Below are 16,181 nucleotides of genomic sequence, written 5' to 3'. Positions count from 1 at the left end.
ATCTGAGGGGGGATGGGGAGATGACTGGGCCTGTTAGGAATAAGCTCAAGGGAGGCATGCCAATGCTTGAAGGATGGTGGACTGGTGAGGGCTCTCCCTCTGCCACTTAATTTGAGAGAAGGGAAAGCTGTTTAGGAACCGTGGAAGCACCTGAGAAGGGTCTGGTAGGGAATGAGGCTCACACTCACAAAAAAGTGTTGGATTCATTAGCTCATCTCAAGTGCATCTATACCAATGCACGCAGTATGAGCAACAAACAGGGGGAGCTTGAGGCCATGATGCAGCATGAGAACTATGACATAGTAGCTATAACAGAAACGTGGTGGGATGCCTCACACAACTGGAGTGCAGCAATTGATGGCTACAAGCTCTTCAGGAGGGATAGACAGGGAAGGAGAGGTGGTGGAGTGGCCCTGTATGTAAGAGAATGCTATGACAGCTCAGAAATCAAGTATAGTGATAACGGGGTTGAGAGTGTTTGGATTAGGTTAAGGACCACAGATCTTGTGGTGGGAGTCTGCTATAGACCCCCCAACCAAAGCAGTGAGGTGGAGGAAGCTTTCTATAAACAGTTGGGAGAAATCTCGTGGTCACTTGCCATTGTTCTCGTGGGGGACTTTAACCTCCCGGGTATCTGCTGGGATCACAGCACAGAAGAGAGGGAACAATCCAGGAGGTTCCTGGAATGTGTGGAGGATAACTTCCTCACACAGCTGGTGAGTGAGCCGACCAGGGAAGGTGCCCTCCTGGACCTGCTTCTTGTGAACAGGGAAGAACTTGTGGGGGAAGTAAAGGTTGGAGGCCATCTGGGGTGCAGTGATCAGGAGATGATTGAGTTTTCAATCCTTGGAGAAACAAAGAGAGGGGTTAGTAAAACTGCCACCTCAGACTTCCACAGGGCAGACTTTGACCTGTTCAAAAGACTGATTAACAAAATCCCTTGGGAGGCTGCCTTGAAGGATATGGGAGTCCAGGAAGGCTGGACATACTTCAAGAGAGAAGTCTTAAAGGCAGAGGAGCAGGCTGTTCCCGTGTGCCGAAAAACAAGCAGGCGGGGAAGGAGACTGGCCTGGGTAAACAGGGACCTTTGGCTGGATCTCAAGAACAAAAGGAGAATCTATTGCCTTTGGAAGAGGGGCCTGGTCTCTCATGAAGACTATAAAGATGTAGTGAAGTTATGCAGGGAGAACATTAGGAGAGCCAAAGCACAGCTAGAGCTCAACTTGGCTACAGCTGTTAAGGGTAATAAAAAATGTTTCTATAAATTCGCTAACAGCAAAAGGAGGATTAGGGAAAATCTCCCTCCCTTACTGGATGCAGAGGGAAACATGGTAACTAAGGATGAGGAAAAGGCTGAGGTGCTCAATGCCTACTTTGCCTCAGTCTTTAGCAGTGGAACTGGCTGTTCCCTGGACACCCAGCCTCATGAGCTGGGAGATGGGGAGGGGAAGCAGACTGAGGTCAGCACAGTTGAAGAGGAGGTGGTCAGAGACCTGCTACACCACTTGGATGCACACAAGTCTGTGGGACCGGATGGGTTACACCCAAGGGTGCTGAAAGAGTTGGCAGATGTGCTCGCCAAGCCGCTTTCCATGATTTACCTGAAGTCATGGCTAACTGGGGAGGTCCCACTGGACTGAAGGGTGGCAAATGTGACACCCATCTATAAGAAAGGCAGAAAGGACGATCCAGGAAACTATAGACCCGTCAGTCTGACCTTGGTGCCAGGGAAGGTCATGGAGCAGGTCATCTTGAGTGCCATTAAAAGTCATATAATGGACAACCAGGGGATCAGGCCTAGTCAGCATGGGTTTATGAAAGGCAGGTCCTGCCTGACAAACCTGATCTCCTTCTATGACAGGGCGACCTGCTTATTGGATGAGGGAAAGGCTGTGGATGTTGTTTACCTTGACTTTAGTAAAGCCTTTGACACTATTTCCCACAGCATTCTCCTGGCAAAACTGGCTGCTCGCGGCTTGGATGGGCACACGCTTTGCTGGGTAAAAAACTGGCTGGATGGCCGGGCCCAAAGAGTTGTGGTGAACGGAGTTAAATCCAGTTGGCAGCCGGTCACGAGTGGTGTCCCCCAGGGCTCGGTTTTGGGGCCACTCCTGTTTAACATCTTTATTGATGATCTAGACGAGGGGATTGAGTGCACCCTCAGTAAGTTTGCAGATGACACCAAGTTGGGTGGGAGTGTTGATCTGCTCAAGGGTAGGGAGGCTCTGCAGAGAGACCTGGACAGGCTGGAGCGATGGGCTGAGGCCAACTGTAGGAGTTTCAATAAGGCCAAATGCCGGGTGCTGCACTTGGGCCACAACAACCCCCAGCAGCGCTACAGGCTTGGGGAGGAGTGGCTGGAGAGCTGCCAATCGGAGAGAGACCTGGGGGTGTTGAATGATAGCTGGCTGAACATGAGCCAGCAGTGTGCCCAGGTGGCCAAGAAGGCCAACGGTATCCTGGCTTGCATCTGAAATAGCGTGGCCAGCAGGGACAGGGAAGTGATCTTACCCCTGTACTCGGCACTGGTGAGGCCACACCTCGATTCCTGTGTTCAGTTTTAGGCCCCTCACTACAAAAAGAACATTGAATTACTCGAGCGTGTCCAAAGAAGGGCAACGAAGCTGGTGAAGGGTCTGGAGAACATGTCTTATGAGGAGGAGCTAAGGGAACTAAGGTTGTTTAGTCTGGAGAAGAGGAGGCTGAGGGGAGACCTCATCGCCCTCTACAACTACCTGAAAGGAGGTTGCAGAGAGATGGGGATGAGTCTCTTTAACCAAGTAATGAGCAATAGGACAAGAGGGAATGGCCTCAAATTGCACGAGGGAAGGTTTAGACTAGATATTAGGAAGCATTTCTTTACAGAATGGGTTGTTAGGTGTTGGAATGGGCTGCCCAGGGCAGTGCTGGAGTCCCCATCCCTGGAGGTGTTTAAGAGTATAGTCAACATAGCGCTGAGTGATATGGTAGAGTTGGGAACTGTCAGTGTTAGGTTAATGATTGGACTAGGTGATCTTCAAGGTCTTTTCCAACCTAGATGATTCTGTGATAGTTGCACCTTTCCCTGTTTATTTCACAGGAGGGGGAAATATTACATTCTTAGTGACAGTACTTCCACTTCTAGTGCTCTTACAAGAGGGGGAAGAGGTTTTATGTTAAAATAGTAGCTGTGGCTGTACATATTTGGTATTCCACCTTTACATCAGAAAAAAGTTTTGTTGTTTTTCTTTTTTAGACAAAGTGGCCATATAGCTACACCAGCCTAGACTTCTGTTTTTATTACCCCATGCTAAAAATGTGTTTCTGCAATAAATATTGTTAGAGTGAAATGGAGGTTCAAAATATGCTCAGTTAATCATGGCAACTAGTTTTTTCCAACCAAGGTGGCTTTTTTAACCCCACAAACCCATTAAACAGGCTGCAGATGCTCGAGTTCCTTATATGAGAATACAGTACAACATCTTAAACTCAGAGCTCAGCCACATACAATTCATACTTTCATTTATATACACTTTATGACATACCACCACTTAGATCAACAAATTCGTCATCCCTCTTGACCAAGTCATCTTCATCTTCCAAGTCTTTCCAGGTGCTAGTGGGTAAAGCTGGTTTGATAGACTGTCTCTGAAGTAATGCAAATGGAAACAAGGATGACAAACGGGCAGAATTTCTCAACAGAGGAACAGAATGTACATCTCCAGAAATAGCTTGACTATGTTCTTCATCCATTTTCACCTGCAAGCTTTGCACTTCCTCCATCAGGTCCAAAATCTTGGCAGCCGTAGCTATTGTACCACCACCATGAAGCTGAGCTTCAGGAATCCATCGTAAATACCGTTGTGCCCAGACTTTGATTTCAGGGCCATCGATGTGAGGTAACAGAAGACCGTGATAGTCAACAGGTTTACTATGCCAACTATCATAAAATTCCCTGAAACTGTTAGAAGGCTCATCTGAAGAGTTTATGAACTTGCCAATTCTTCTACCCAGAATGTTTTTAATTAAATGATCTGTTTCCTCCCTGAAAAATCCTCTCTTAGTGGAAGATTTTGTTGGCGTCAATGGCAAAGATAGTTGCCGTTGATGCTTTAGGAGAAAAAAAACAAGGTAAATATTGATGGGACTTTAGAAAACATCTTAAGAGGAATAAAAACAGAACTTGTATTCAGAAAATATTTACAAGCAAAGTCACTTAAACACAGCCACTGCTTTGCTGTATAGTCCACAGCTGTTACTGCTCAATGGTTAATACACCGAATACTTCACACAGCATACTTAGTATTCCCAGATACCTTCCCTGCACTATAACTATAGCAATGAAGTAACACTGAATAAAGCATTTTTCTTTGAAAAAGGAGAGTTCTTTGCATACATTCAAGTATTACAGACTTCCATGTTTAGTTTAAGCTAACCACCCAAATAAAAAAGCACTTGATTTAGAAGTTTTTATCCAGTGGTTCCTCATTGCATCCCACTGCATAAGAGTTCTCTAATTAATGCTGTAGATTATACTGACAGCATCTCACTTGAGAATGCTTTTACAGAACAGAATTTAACCAACAGGGATATTACAATCGAAAGAGGTTGCTCCAAACAAACTTTTCTTACTGAATTTGTGCTACTTTCCAGTAAGAAGGTGGTCGGTCCACCCATAATTTTCCCTACCCTAGACATTTTTTGTTGTGTTTGGTCCCCCTCCCCCTTCAAGGGCACGCACACACTCCAATTATACTCAAAATTAGGGAAGCAATTTTAGACTTGCTATCTATTTCAGTTAGGTACTCCATGGAACAACAAAATAAACTCACTTCAAACTTGTCAGTGCAACTCACCTGGATGTAGAGTCCCATGATTTACCACTACACTTGCACAAAAATATGAAGAAAAGCCCCCTAAGTTCACAGCTACGCACAGTAACTGTTTTACAGTGATTTATAACTGAGGTTGGTGCAAATCGCATTCTTAAGATCCAGGTGGGTATGAGATGTAGATGGATTTTGTCAATTAGAAAAACTTTGCACCAATACTTCCACTATAACTACATTTGAAGTATGAGTTGTGAAAAATATTTTTATCATTTAAAAAAAATAGTTAAGCAGCACATATCTTACTTTGAATCGTGCAGTTTTCCGTTGACTTTTATCTGGTTTTGGCTTCTCTGCATAAAGAGGGTTGTTCAGGAAAGCCTGGGCCTTGGGGTCAAACTGTACAGACCAGTCCCACACAGTGAGAAATCTGAAAGGACCACTTTGTGTATTGAGGCTTTCACCACTCTGCCAAAATAAACAGGTCACAATTAATAATGCTAGAATGGAATTCTGACCAAGTCAAGGTGAAATTAAGAAACTGGCTTTTCACAGAAGACGCCACAGAGTTGCAACAACACTCATGACTTCTATGTATTCAATAGCTGAACAACATTATTAGATGCAAGTAAGTACAGACACAAAGGTTATCTGTGCATTAATCTCTACCTTCAGACAGTATTCCATTTCAACAGCAGAATTAGACACTACCAAGAATGCCTTTCACAGTTGAAAATCAGATTAAATAATCTAAGGAAAAAAATAAAAAGTTTTGAAAATTGTGCAGGAGGCAGGCACCTGAATTCTTCAAACACAGGGGGCATGTTGCAACTGTGAATTAAAACCTCTCCAAACTTCAAAAGTTAACTGCAGTTATGCAGTGCTACTACCTGAAATTTTATCATCAATGTTTTGTTTACATGCAAGACACTGATATTCACTTTTTTCCAGTCGCTGTGCAGCCTTGCAGAGGATATTCCTATTGCTTCCAGCTTCTTAGACTGGAGAAAAACATGATGTAAATCAACATTCAGAAAATGTTGATTTTGGGATACAACAGAAAATGCTATAAAAGACTTCTGTAGACAACTTATTCTGCAGGACAGCAAGATACTCATCTTAGGTTAAGGAGCTCCATTTTCACTGAAGAGCAATAAACATGGATCTATAGCCACACATTAGAAGTAAAATATATTCCTAAGTGATCTTCCTTTCATCATCATAAATTCCTAAGTCCTGAACTTGACTCCTTATACCCAAAGTTGCACTCATTCACCCTTCAAGGCACCACCCTTCAAATAAGTATGGAAAAACATGCTGCTGGGGAATTTTTGAGTGTTCCTTATTTGTTGGTCAAGCCTGTTCTCCAACACACTGCATCCAGAAAACAACAAACCCTTACCGTATTAGTGTCTTTTTGATGTTGCGAATTGAAGAAGAAAGTACTAAAAATAGGCACATAGAGGCTGTCTGACAAGACAGTTAAGTAAGTTTCTGTGAACTCAAATGCTGGAGGATACTGTTGTACCAACTGCCAAACACAGTTTAGCAGGAGCAGAAAAACAGGAGCCTAAGTAAAGAAAATACTGCATCAGTTTCAGAAAAAAATATGTTCCACCATGCAGACTATTTATTTTATAGTATTTAGTGTCTCCAAATACAAATCTTAAGGAAAGCTGTCTGGTTAACTACAGAACTGCACGTAACTTTGGCTGAACTCTGAAGAAGTATCATCTCAGCTACCCCTGGCCAATTGTTGACAGAAGAGATGAATACCTTCTGAATTTGCTATGAAAGTTGCTCCTATGCAGCTTTTTAAAGCTGGCAAAACGAGTTTATAGAAATTCCTGATCAGAACTAGTCAGTTTACACTTACTATTTCCATTCTGTATCGCAAATTGATCTATTCCCAAAATAAACAAAAATGGAGAGGTGAGACTGCAACATTTAGCAAGACAGTGTGAGACTGCAACATTTAGCAAGACAGTATAAAGTTAAACTCTAGATGTGACAAGAACAGGCAATTCACTTGAGTTATTTCTATGGACACTACTACCACTTAACACAGTTTAAAAAGACAGGAGATACACGTCTTTCAAAAGACTCCAAGATTGAACAGGAAATTTTACATTTGTTCTCTTTAGTTATAATGACATCGCTGAAATCCAAACAAGAATAGTGACATTGTACAAAGCCAACTCATAAAACAAAACATAAAATTAGAGATCAAAGTAATTGGAACTTCTGGACCAACAAGTAAATCCTTATGCCAAGTAAACTTAAAATATTAAGAACAGTAATAAAAATTATACCTCCTCTTTGTCACTTTTATGTAAGTGGTTACAACGATCCAAAAAGCCATGTCCTCCAATTACCCACTCCTTCTGAATAAGGCTCTGAAACCCTGACTTTGTTCTGCTGTATGAATCCATCATCACTTGAACCAGACTAGAGATTACACAGCACAGATCAGTAGCACTCTCTTCTACAGAAAAGAACAGAAACCACATTGTCTACTAAGCCATTCCTAAAACTTTGAGTAAGAAAGCAAAGTACAGCTAGCTTCACATAAACAAAATTGTATTTCAAGATCAGGGAAGCATACAGTTTCTTGCAAGGGTTACACCAGAGGGAAATTAATCCATGTTTCTAATACCTCCCTTTGTAAAAATGTAAGGTTTCTTGTACACTTATACTAGAATAATACTTTGACAATAAAACCTGCAAAACCCAAGCTTTTACTACTATAACTTTGACGACTATGCCCTTCAGTCTCCACAATGCGTATACTGCCCCTCCTGCCCTATGCTACCAGGCCAGCTATTTGCCCTCACCCTTCCTATTCTGCATCCATCTTTTCACAAGGTGTGAAATTGCCTCCTCATGCAACATGCATTCTTCACCCTTCAGGTGCCTTCTAGAAAGATCTCTTTCCTGTGCCCGGTTTCTCAAATGGCAGTGTGTGGAAAAAAACCAACTGAATTACTAATCCAAAATAGCTTAATGGTTAACATTGAGTTTGTTTTTCTATGTGATTACTTTACTCAATCTAGGAAAACACTGCTCCAGATGTGTACAATAAGCATATTCTTTCATGTATTTTTAATAAAGGGACTACATAGTATTCAGTTCAGTGTGTATCTAGAACACAGAAAACTTCTAGAAAATTTTCATGCTCTATGTTCTTTGTGTAGGTGTCCCCCACCCCCTTGAAGTACAGCAAAAGGTCTAGGAGACTTAATAAAGTAAGTTAGGAAACAGGAATGCATAAACAAGAGGTAGCATGACTCTCCTGCCAATTTATCAGCAGCACTCTCATTCACAACATATTTCTCTTTGCCTGGAACTATGCTTACCATGTTTTTTTAACTACAGGAAGCATTTCCAGGAGTGCAAGAGATTTAGTTGTCTGGTATTTTGAGTAGTCTCTGAATTTTACCAGCCTCTACCATAATTATAAACATACAGATTAAGCTACATCTAAAGAAATTCAAAACGAATTTTTAAAAAATGTACAGGATAATCTCATTTAATTCTTACCTATAAGGAGAACATTTGTATGCTGTCTTTCCAGACACTCAGCAACTTCTATTGCTTTCTTCAAGACTCGCCTGTTGTGGTACAGGAAAAGATAACTGAACATTTTCATAGCATTTTTATATGTAAATTTCTTACATTAGTTTCCCCTAAAAGGGGTCAGAATGCCATACTACCAAAACTTGACTAGTCCTTTAAAACAATGAAAACTATGCTCAACTCATGTAAATGAAAAACTGTTTAGCCCCAAGAACAAACTTTCAAGAGCTATCTTTATTTGGCCATTGGTCATGCATTTCTAGTTGTTATCTTCATATATTTGTAATACAATACTTTATTCTGGATCAATAGCAGTCATCACACCCACACACTAAAGTATTACAATTGCTAAGAGCCAGATCTTTATCCTGGAAAGAGTTAACATCACTACACTTATGTTCTAATCTACTACATTTCTCACATAATCTGGTTTTAAGAGGCAGAGGGAAGGATCAGCAATCTGCTCCTGTAAACATGCAGACACAATTTATTCAGAGATTATTATTGCACAGGGAGACTGAATGGAATTAAACATAAAACCAGATGTAACATTGTTGGTTTCTAGACCTAACTTTTCATAAAGTTGGTTATTTTCAGCAAAAGCGTGCACACAAATTAGGATTCTTGCAACGGCTTACGTCACTAATAGAAGCTGACAGTTTATTTTGTAAGTGTGGAGTTGTCAGATTCTTTGTTCTAACACCTAGAATAGCTGAAAAAGACATTCCTACCAACTGCAAGAGCCAAGAACAGGCCGATCCAGGAAGCAACCAGATCCAAATATGGAAACAACCAGTCTCAAAACAACATAAGGATAGGAACTTGGACTGGCATTAACTTTAAGCTACTTGTGATCTTGGTTATGCATTCCTCAACATATGATCTTCAGTAGAACCTCTCATTCAACACATTTAAATTCTGGATTAAGAAATGAATAGCTATCAATATTTATTCATTAACACTAGAAAGAACTGAAGTTGACTGCAGAAGAACTTCATGGTAACACACTGATCACAGAATAAACTGGCAGACAACAGAGCTAGCACAAATTAACACCGAAAACAAGTAAAAACCCTCAACATTCCACTATAACAAGCCTTAAGTTAGCCAACACCATTCCTACACTTACTCACTGTGGACTGCTGAGAGAAGAAAAAAAGAACTTGATCAGGGGAGGAAGGGGACAAAACGGAGAACAACTGCCATTTTATAAATCTTTGGTGGGCTAACATCTTGAATACTGCAGTTCATTCCATCCTAAAGGATATTACAGAAGTAGAGAGTACAGAGAAGAACGGCAAGGCTAGTCAGAGACATGGAATGGGTGTCATGCAAGAAACAAATAGGATTCTTCAGTTTGGAAAGAAGGCGACTAAATGCAGGAAAGACATTACTGGATCTATAGTTTTAATAGGTTTGCTGGAAGAGTTGTAATTAGAATTATCTGCTGCTTCTCACATCCTTTAATGTGGGAGGCTTAACACAAGCCTACACTGTAAAAACAGTCTGAAGTTGTAGAAATAAGACAGATAAATGGGACCATAAGTCTGTCTTAATTTTCTTTCCTACTGGAGGTGAAGAATGTCATCATATTTCAAGAAACTAGCTAGAAAACCCACTACAAAGGCACTGAACACAATTTGAAACCCAAAAAGTTACAGATATAGCAAACCTGATTATCTCCAGCCAGTTTGTGCTCTCCAGTAAAGAAAACCATTTCACATCAGTTGCCCAGAAGTCTGTACTGTTATCTGCAAAAAAACAAAACCAAAAATTTGTTTGTTCACATATATGCAGTGCTAATCAACAGCCATCCATAGTATTACTCTTCAGTTATGAACTGTTATAAAACAACCAATACTAAGGAGTCAGTAAATCCTAATCACTGTTAAAGGCAACATCCTATAACTAAATGAAGTAGTCCTACAAACACCAGTAAAGTTTAAGTTTTATAGCACCACAGGCTTTTAGAAGAAGTATGCTGTAGGTTCACAGCAATCAAACCAAGTAAATAAATCTGTTGACAAAATGAGAAAGGAAAAGAAGTTTAATCGAAGACAATGGTTCTTCCAAATTCCAGTTACCTTGACTCTGAAGTATGATCTATATAAAGCTTAACATAAGAAGGCTGGATTTTGAAAGTTATTACCATTAGAGCCAAACACAAATGCATTTTAGGAGGTTAAACAAGTTTATGGAATGTCAGGCTACCTGAAAAGGTTTTGAAGTTTGAATGCCTCTTCAGTTGCAGTGAAAATACAACAAAAAAGGAATAGCTAAGATAAACTGGGAAGCCAAGTACAACACCACTGAGTCACTAAACTCTTATGAATTCCACTAGGATTTTTGTAGCTTTTAAAATGCAACCTAAATCTCTTGCCTTTATTTTTATCAAAGCCAACATTCAGAAACTGGAAAGCTCTCACCACCTGATACAGTCAATTAAAATCAGAATAGATTACCTTTCCTGCATAAGACACAAACCTTGAAGCCCAAGGTCTACAACAGTTCTATTACTGAGAAACAACTGAGATACATCACACTTACCTCCTTCCCTACCCTCAACCTGAATAGCTTCTGTGGATGCATGTTTCTGTGGAAGTTCTTTTCACCTCCCAAGGTCTCTCCATATGCTTCCAATGTTTAATTTGAACACATACTCACTTCTGTCTTGTCTTCTGCAGCTTGCATCTATGATCCTCAAGTGCACAGATATATACCTATTTTGTTCCTGTAGTAGTTCTGTCTCCATGCCTGCTTGTGCCCCTCATTCTGTTTATTACACATTTGAAAAAAAAAATTCTTTCTTTCCCTGATTTATTTCACCCTGGCCATAGAAACTAGTTTTTCTCAAAAGAATTAGAATGCACCTTCAAAGTTGCCTAGTCAGTTCTATTCACATCAGATGTAGTTTTCTCAATCTTCTGATTAACATCTTTAAATTCACTTCCAACCTTTAAGTATGATACCCTTTAAAGTACATACATTACAGTACTTCAAGGTACCCTTTACTCCGCAGTTCATCTTCTCTCCATTTGAGTTCTAGAATATTCCCTTGCACCCAAATCTCATATTCTATTTAGTCTGCCACTGCTATTGGAAAAACCTCTGTCCATTCTGAATCAAGGCAAAATTATAGTACCGATTTCTAGTCTTTCAAAACCATCCAAAACTCATGACAGCAAGAAAAAACAGATTTTTGTCTTTTTTTCCTGTAGAAATAACAGGCTTTCATCTATAGCAGTAACATTTACATTCTGTACTGAAGTTTTCTTTAGTTCTCTTACATTATGGACAGTACAGAAGAGGTTTACTCCAGGAAGCTGAGTAGCTAAAGTGTGGCTGGCTGTTTGTTTTGTTCAATCGTACTCAACCCAAATTAGACTCAACCCCTTGTATGCAGGCTTCTACAAACAGTTACTTGCTATGGCAGTTCTCCGACAAAGTCATCTCCAAGACAAAACAGGAACTTGTTTTTAAAGACTGAACAAAACACACACAGCTTGTTTTACCCCTTAATCAAGCAATTTGGCTTAATAACAGCACAATACAGAGCAAGCTTTCCCTTCCTCCCTGTCTTCTAGGACAATAAAGAAATACTCCACTAGCATTTTAAAACCAAAAAGTTGAAAATCTTATGTGGGCAAATGGGTACAAATATGTATGTGGGTAAATGGCATATAATAAGGCTTGTGAGCAGTGTAGCAAAGCCAGCATGTTTTTGCAACATTTCAAGTAAGAGGAACAATTTCAGAGGACCTAAGCTGTTCCCATCACAATCCTCTTTTAAAGCAGCTAACTACTACTAATGGTTTCTGTTTTGCTTAATAGGGCTCTTTTTTAACTGAAACTTCAGTTTGGGCATGTGTTCAGGAAATTTAAGTTACACTGGAAGTTCACAAAAATTATAGAATGGTTTGGGTTGGAAGGGACGTTAAAGTTCATCTAGTTCCAACCCCCTGCCATGGGCAGGGACACCTTCCACTAGACCAGGTTGCTCAAAGCCCCGTCCAACCTGGCCTTGAACACTGCCAGGGAGGGGGCAGCCACAGCTTCTCTGGGAAACCTGTTGCAGTGTCCCACCACCCTCACACAGTAAAGAGTTTCTTCCTAATATCTAATCTAAATCTACCCTCTTTCAGTTTAAAACCATCACCCCTCATTCTATAACTACACTCCCTGATAAAGAGTCCCTCCCCATCTTTCCTGTAGCCCCCTTTAAGTACTGGAAGGTCGCTATAAGGTCTCCCCAGAGCCTTCACTTCTCCAGGCTGAACAACCCCAACTCTCTCAGCCTGTCCTCATAGGGGAGGTGCTCCAGTCCCCTGATCATCTTTGTGGTCTCTTCTGGATGCACTTGAGCAGGTCACTTGTCTTTCTTACACTGGGAGCCCCAGCACTGAACACAGAACTCCAGGTGAGGTCTCACAAGAGTGGAGCAGAGGGGGAGAATCCCCTCCCTTGACCTGCTGGTCACGCTTCTCTTGATGCAGCCCACGATATGGCTGGCTTTCTGGGCTGCAAATGCACATTGCCAGCTCATGTTGAGCTTCTAATCAACCAACACACCAAGTTACCTAAATCAATTTAACTAAGCACATACAGATCAAAAATAATGGCTGTGTTCGGACTTTGAAAAATACTAGTAAGGTAGTCAATTTCTGTACGATTAGTACTTCTGCAAAAAGTTAACTGAATGATTTTCTCACTGCTAATGCACAGTGCTATATTCAGTGAGCTATAGTCTACTAGCTTCTTTAAAAAGCTGTAAGACAAGAACACTTACTGGAATGCCATTTTAACCTATTCCCTTTTGCTTCATGTGATATAAGACGATACAATTACACCATTGAAATATGCAGTGTATCCCAAGAGATGTTAAATGACTTAAATTGAAGCTTTGGCCTTCTCCCTATAAGGTGGTAAGTTACTAGAAACTATATTAAAATATAGGTAATTATTTTTAGCTCTTAAGATTCACTGTGGGTTTAACAGTGTATTCAGGACAAAATCCTCAATGTGAAACTCTGGCAAATATCTCATGTATCTTGGGCTTCTCTTCAGAGTGTCACTGAGATCTTTACTACATATTTGCCAGAAACCATTCTTACTAATTTGCAATCAATATCAACTTACCAGCTAAATACCACATATAAACCCAATAGGACTTGGTTACTGTCTGTAGGCTACACTGCAAATATACAGTTGCTCAGTGATGATCAGTTCAGTTATGTCCAACATCAATAGCCACAGGTGAACTGCCCCAGTGTTCAGCGTGCCACCAGACAGAGGATATTGCAACATTTAGCCTCATTATCTTGTAGAAGGCCCACTGGCACATTACACAGCTGCAAAGTGGTGTGGAGCTTTTTTCATGTCAAGAGGTGAGGTCACAGTACTGTTTCATGACAGCAAAATAGCTAGAGTCCTAAAAAAAAGTCTGAAAGCCTAGATTATACTTTCACACAGCTCCCATTTTTACTCCTTTAAAGTGGATTTACTATTTACAGTAGTCATGTTTAGCCCTATAGCCAGAGTGGCAGAATTTTAAGCAAGCTCACACTTTGTATGTTTTGAAATGTGACTAGTTTGTAACAAAAGCTAGGGAAAAAAAAAAATAGCTTTTAGACTCAACTCTTGACATAGCACAAAGGTTTAAGAGGTTAACACTTAATATTCAATTTCAACAGACCACAGAAGATTGAAAAATTTCTGCCATAGATTCCAATCCAGGTAGTGTATTCCAACTAACATTTAAACTCCATAGTCACTGTTTTTAAAAGTAATTTTCAGGTACTGTGACTGCTTAGCAAGAGGTAGTAAGTGTAAGAACTACAAACCTCCATGAACATGCCACTCATAAGCACAGTCTTCAGTTACATATTTAAAAGTCTGCTTTTAACCACCACCAAAAACAAGACACCAATCAAGACAAGGACTGTATTCATGAGACATAAACCAGCATTGTTATGCTTTGCATCTCAGTCACTTTAGAGACAAAAGACTACTTTAAAGTTTGACTTACCTATCAAAAACAGCTGTTTAAATCTCGTGTATGCAGTCTGGATATCTTGCAGAGATGGAAGGCTGCTTGACAAGTCATCCATCTTCAGGAGTTCATAAGGAGGTTTGCTAATGGTCTTATAGATTCTAAATCAAATCATCAAGAGATTAAAGCCTTCTGCTTCACAAGTCAAATAATGCACCAACTATTATCACTGGAGATAAAGTTAATAGGCATGGTTTGGGCAACAGCTGTAATACCAAAAGATATACAACCTGGAAAGCTAATGGCCTCTATGCATTTTTAAGTACTGGCTGGAAGCTTGCCTACAAGCTTATGACAAGTTTTGCTGCTCTTAACGGCTACACCAATAAAATTGTATTTGTGCATATCTGTGCAGTTATGACTATTACAAGCACTACTTGGATTTTTACTACTGATTCTTTAGTATTGTCTTCACTAGACACACCAAAATTACTTTATTAGCAGGCATTTAGAGGTGAATCCAGAAAGAAGAGATGGATAGAAACACCCAAACCTCCCAGCAGACACTGCCAACTTCTCCTGACTTTTACAAATCAAATTCTAGCTGCCAGGTCTGCTAATGAAACACATGATTAAAAAAAAAAGAAAAAACAATTTGGAGTCAAACAAGACAAAATACCTGCCTTGTACTTCCCTACATATCTGCTAAACTTTTCCCTAGGAGGAGAGGAAAAAATACCAGGCCAGATGAAGCTTTGGTTTGAACCCAGAACACCCCCCTCTCATTCAGGCTCCAGAGCTCAGATGAGCATCAGTTTAGTAAATACCTCTTGTTGTCATGCTGGCTTTTTATTGTCAAGATTTGGGAAAAGCTGCTCTAGATCATACTTCAGAAGTGAAGCCTTGCAGGCACTTGCTCAGACAGGATAGAGTACTTTGTTTCCTGTATGTCGTAGCACAGAGACCTGCTTTAAGTGAGAACTACAGATGTCTGCATCAGAAATGCATGTTACTAGACCTACTGGAAGATGCATCAGATAAGGGAACTGAGGAAAAGCAATAATTTGTCAATTACAATACTTCTTCCAAATTGAAGTAAACAATCTGTGCTAGAAGATCTGGCTCTGAACATCTTTGTCAATAAAAGAAGCTGTGAATTATAAACATCTGCTGTGTGCTTGAGTTCAGACTACTATTACAATGGCATGTTAACAGAGCCTAATGGACAATTTGCAGATATATTTTTAAATATTAGTGGTTAACCACAATTACTCCATAGCAAAGAAAACCACCAATACTGCCCCAAGTTCAGATGGCCCCAGACAAGGCATCAAAATACTAGTTAATACCTTGTTACAGCTTACTGCTAGTTTTACTTACTTTCACATTATGAAATAGTATTAAAAAAAAGAGTTACAAGTCATGTAAACTAGCCCCATTTCAGAGGAGAAACATTAGAGAATCTGTAGGAAAGCTCAAAAGCCTTTCCCATGCAAGTGTGATCTTATAAACAAAAGAGGTTTTAAGAGCCTAATCAAGCTATTTTCTGTTAGTTCTGTATGATTGACAGGTTCTCCACCTATGAGGAGAAAGGAGCTAGCGGCAAAGCAGTACAAACTGTACATACTAGCCTGATCTAATAGCTTGCTGCTAAGAGAGAAGTTATCTCTTAGAGAGGTTAAAAAAAGCCAGAAAAAGAGCAAGAAGTTACTGCTGTAACTCTCAGCTAGGCAGCTGTGCTCTTCCCCTTACATTAACTTTGGCATTTTTCAGACTGCTGAGCTAAATCAGCTCAAACTGAAATACCT

At 40.2% G+C, this 16,181-nt stretch overlaps 1 protein-coding gene across 2 annotated transcripts in view; it reads right to left on the bottom strand.

Annotated features, from left to right (window-relative positions):
- Window positions 1–3,264: 3,264 nt before the first annotated feature.
- The window catches only part of MTMR12 (myotubularin related protein 12), a 34,574-nt gene continuing 21,657 nt past the window's right edge, over window positions 3,265–16,181 (bottom strand). Inside the window, exons 10-16 of one of the 2 annotated variants that reach the window (XM_074813032.1) lie at window positions 14,410–14,534; window positions 10,057–10,135; window positions 8,349–8,419; window positions 7,121–7,293; window positions 6,211–6,378; window positions 5,115–5,276; window positions 3,265–4,089 (exon numbers count right to left, since the gene is read on the bottom strand). In XM_074813032.1, the coding sequence (XP_074669133.1) occupies window positions 3,514–4,089; window positions 5,115–5,276; window positions 6,211–6,378; window positions 7,121–7,293; window positions 8,349–8,419; window positions 10,057–10,135; window positions 14,410–14,534 (1,354 nt within the window). In that variant the 3' untranslated portion in view covers window positions 3,265–3,513. The remainder of the gene's footprint in view (window positions 4,090–5,114; window positions 5,277–6,210; window positions 6,379–7,120; window positions 7,294–8,348; window positions 8,420–10,056; window positions 10,136–14,409; window positions 14,535–16,181) is intronic. The other variant, XM_074813033.1, reaches the window with a different exon arrangement.

The sequence above is a fragment of the Strix aluco genome, chromosome Z (genome assembly GCF_031877795.1).
Source record: "Strix aluco isolate bStrAlu1 chromosome Z, bStrAlu1.hap1, whole genome shotgun sequence".
NCBI lineage: Eukaryota > Metazoa > Chordata > Aves > Strigiformes > Strigidae > Strix > Strix aluco.
Note: the sequence above shows the minus strand (reverse complement) of the source record. Positions and strands in the feature narration are given on the sequence as shown.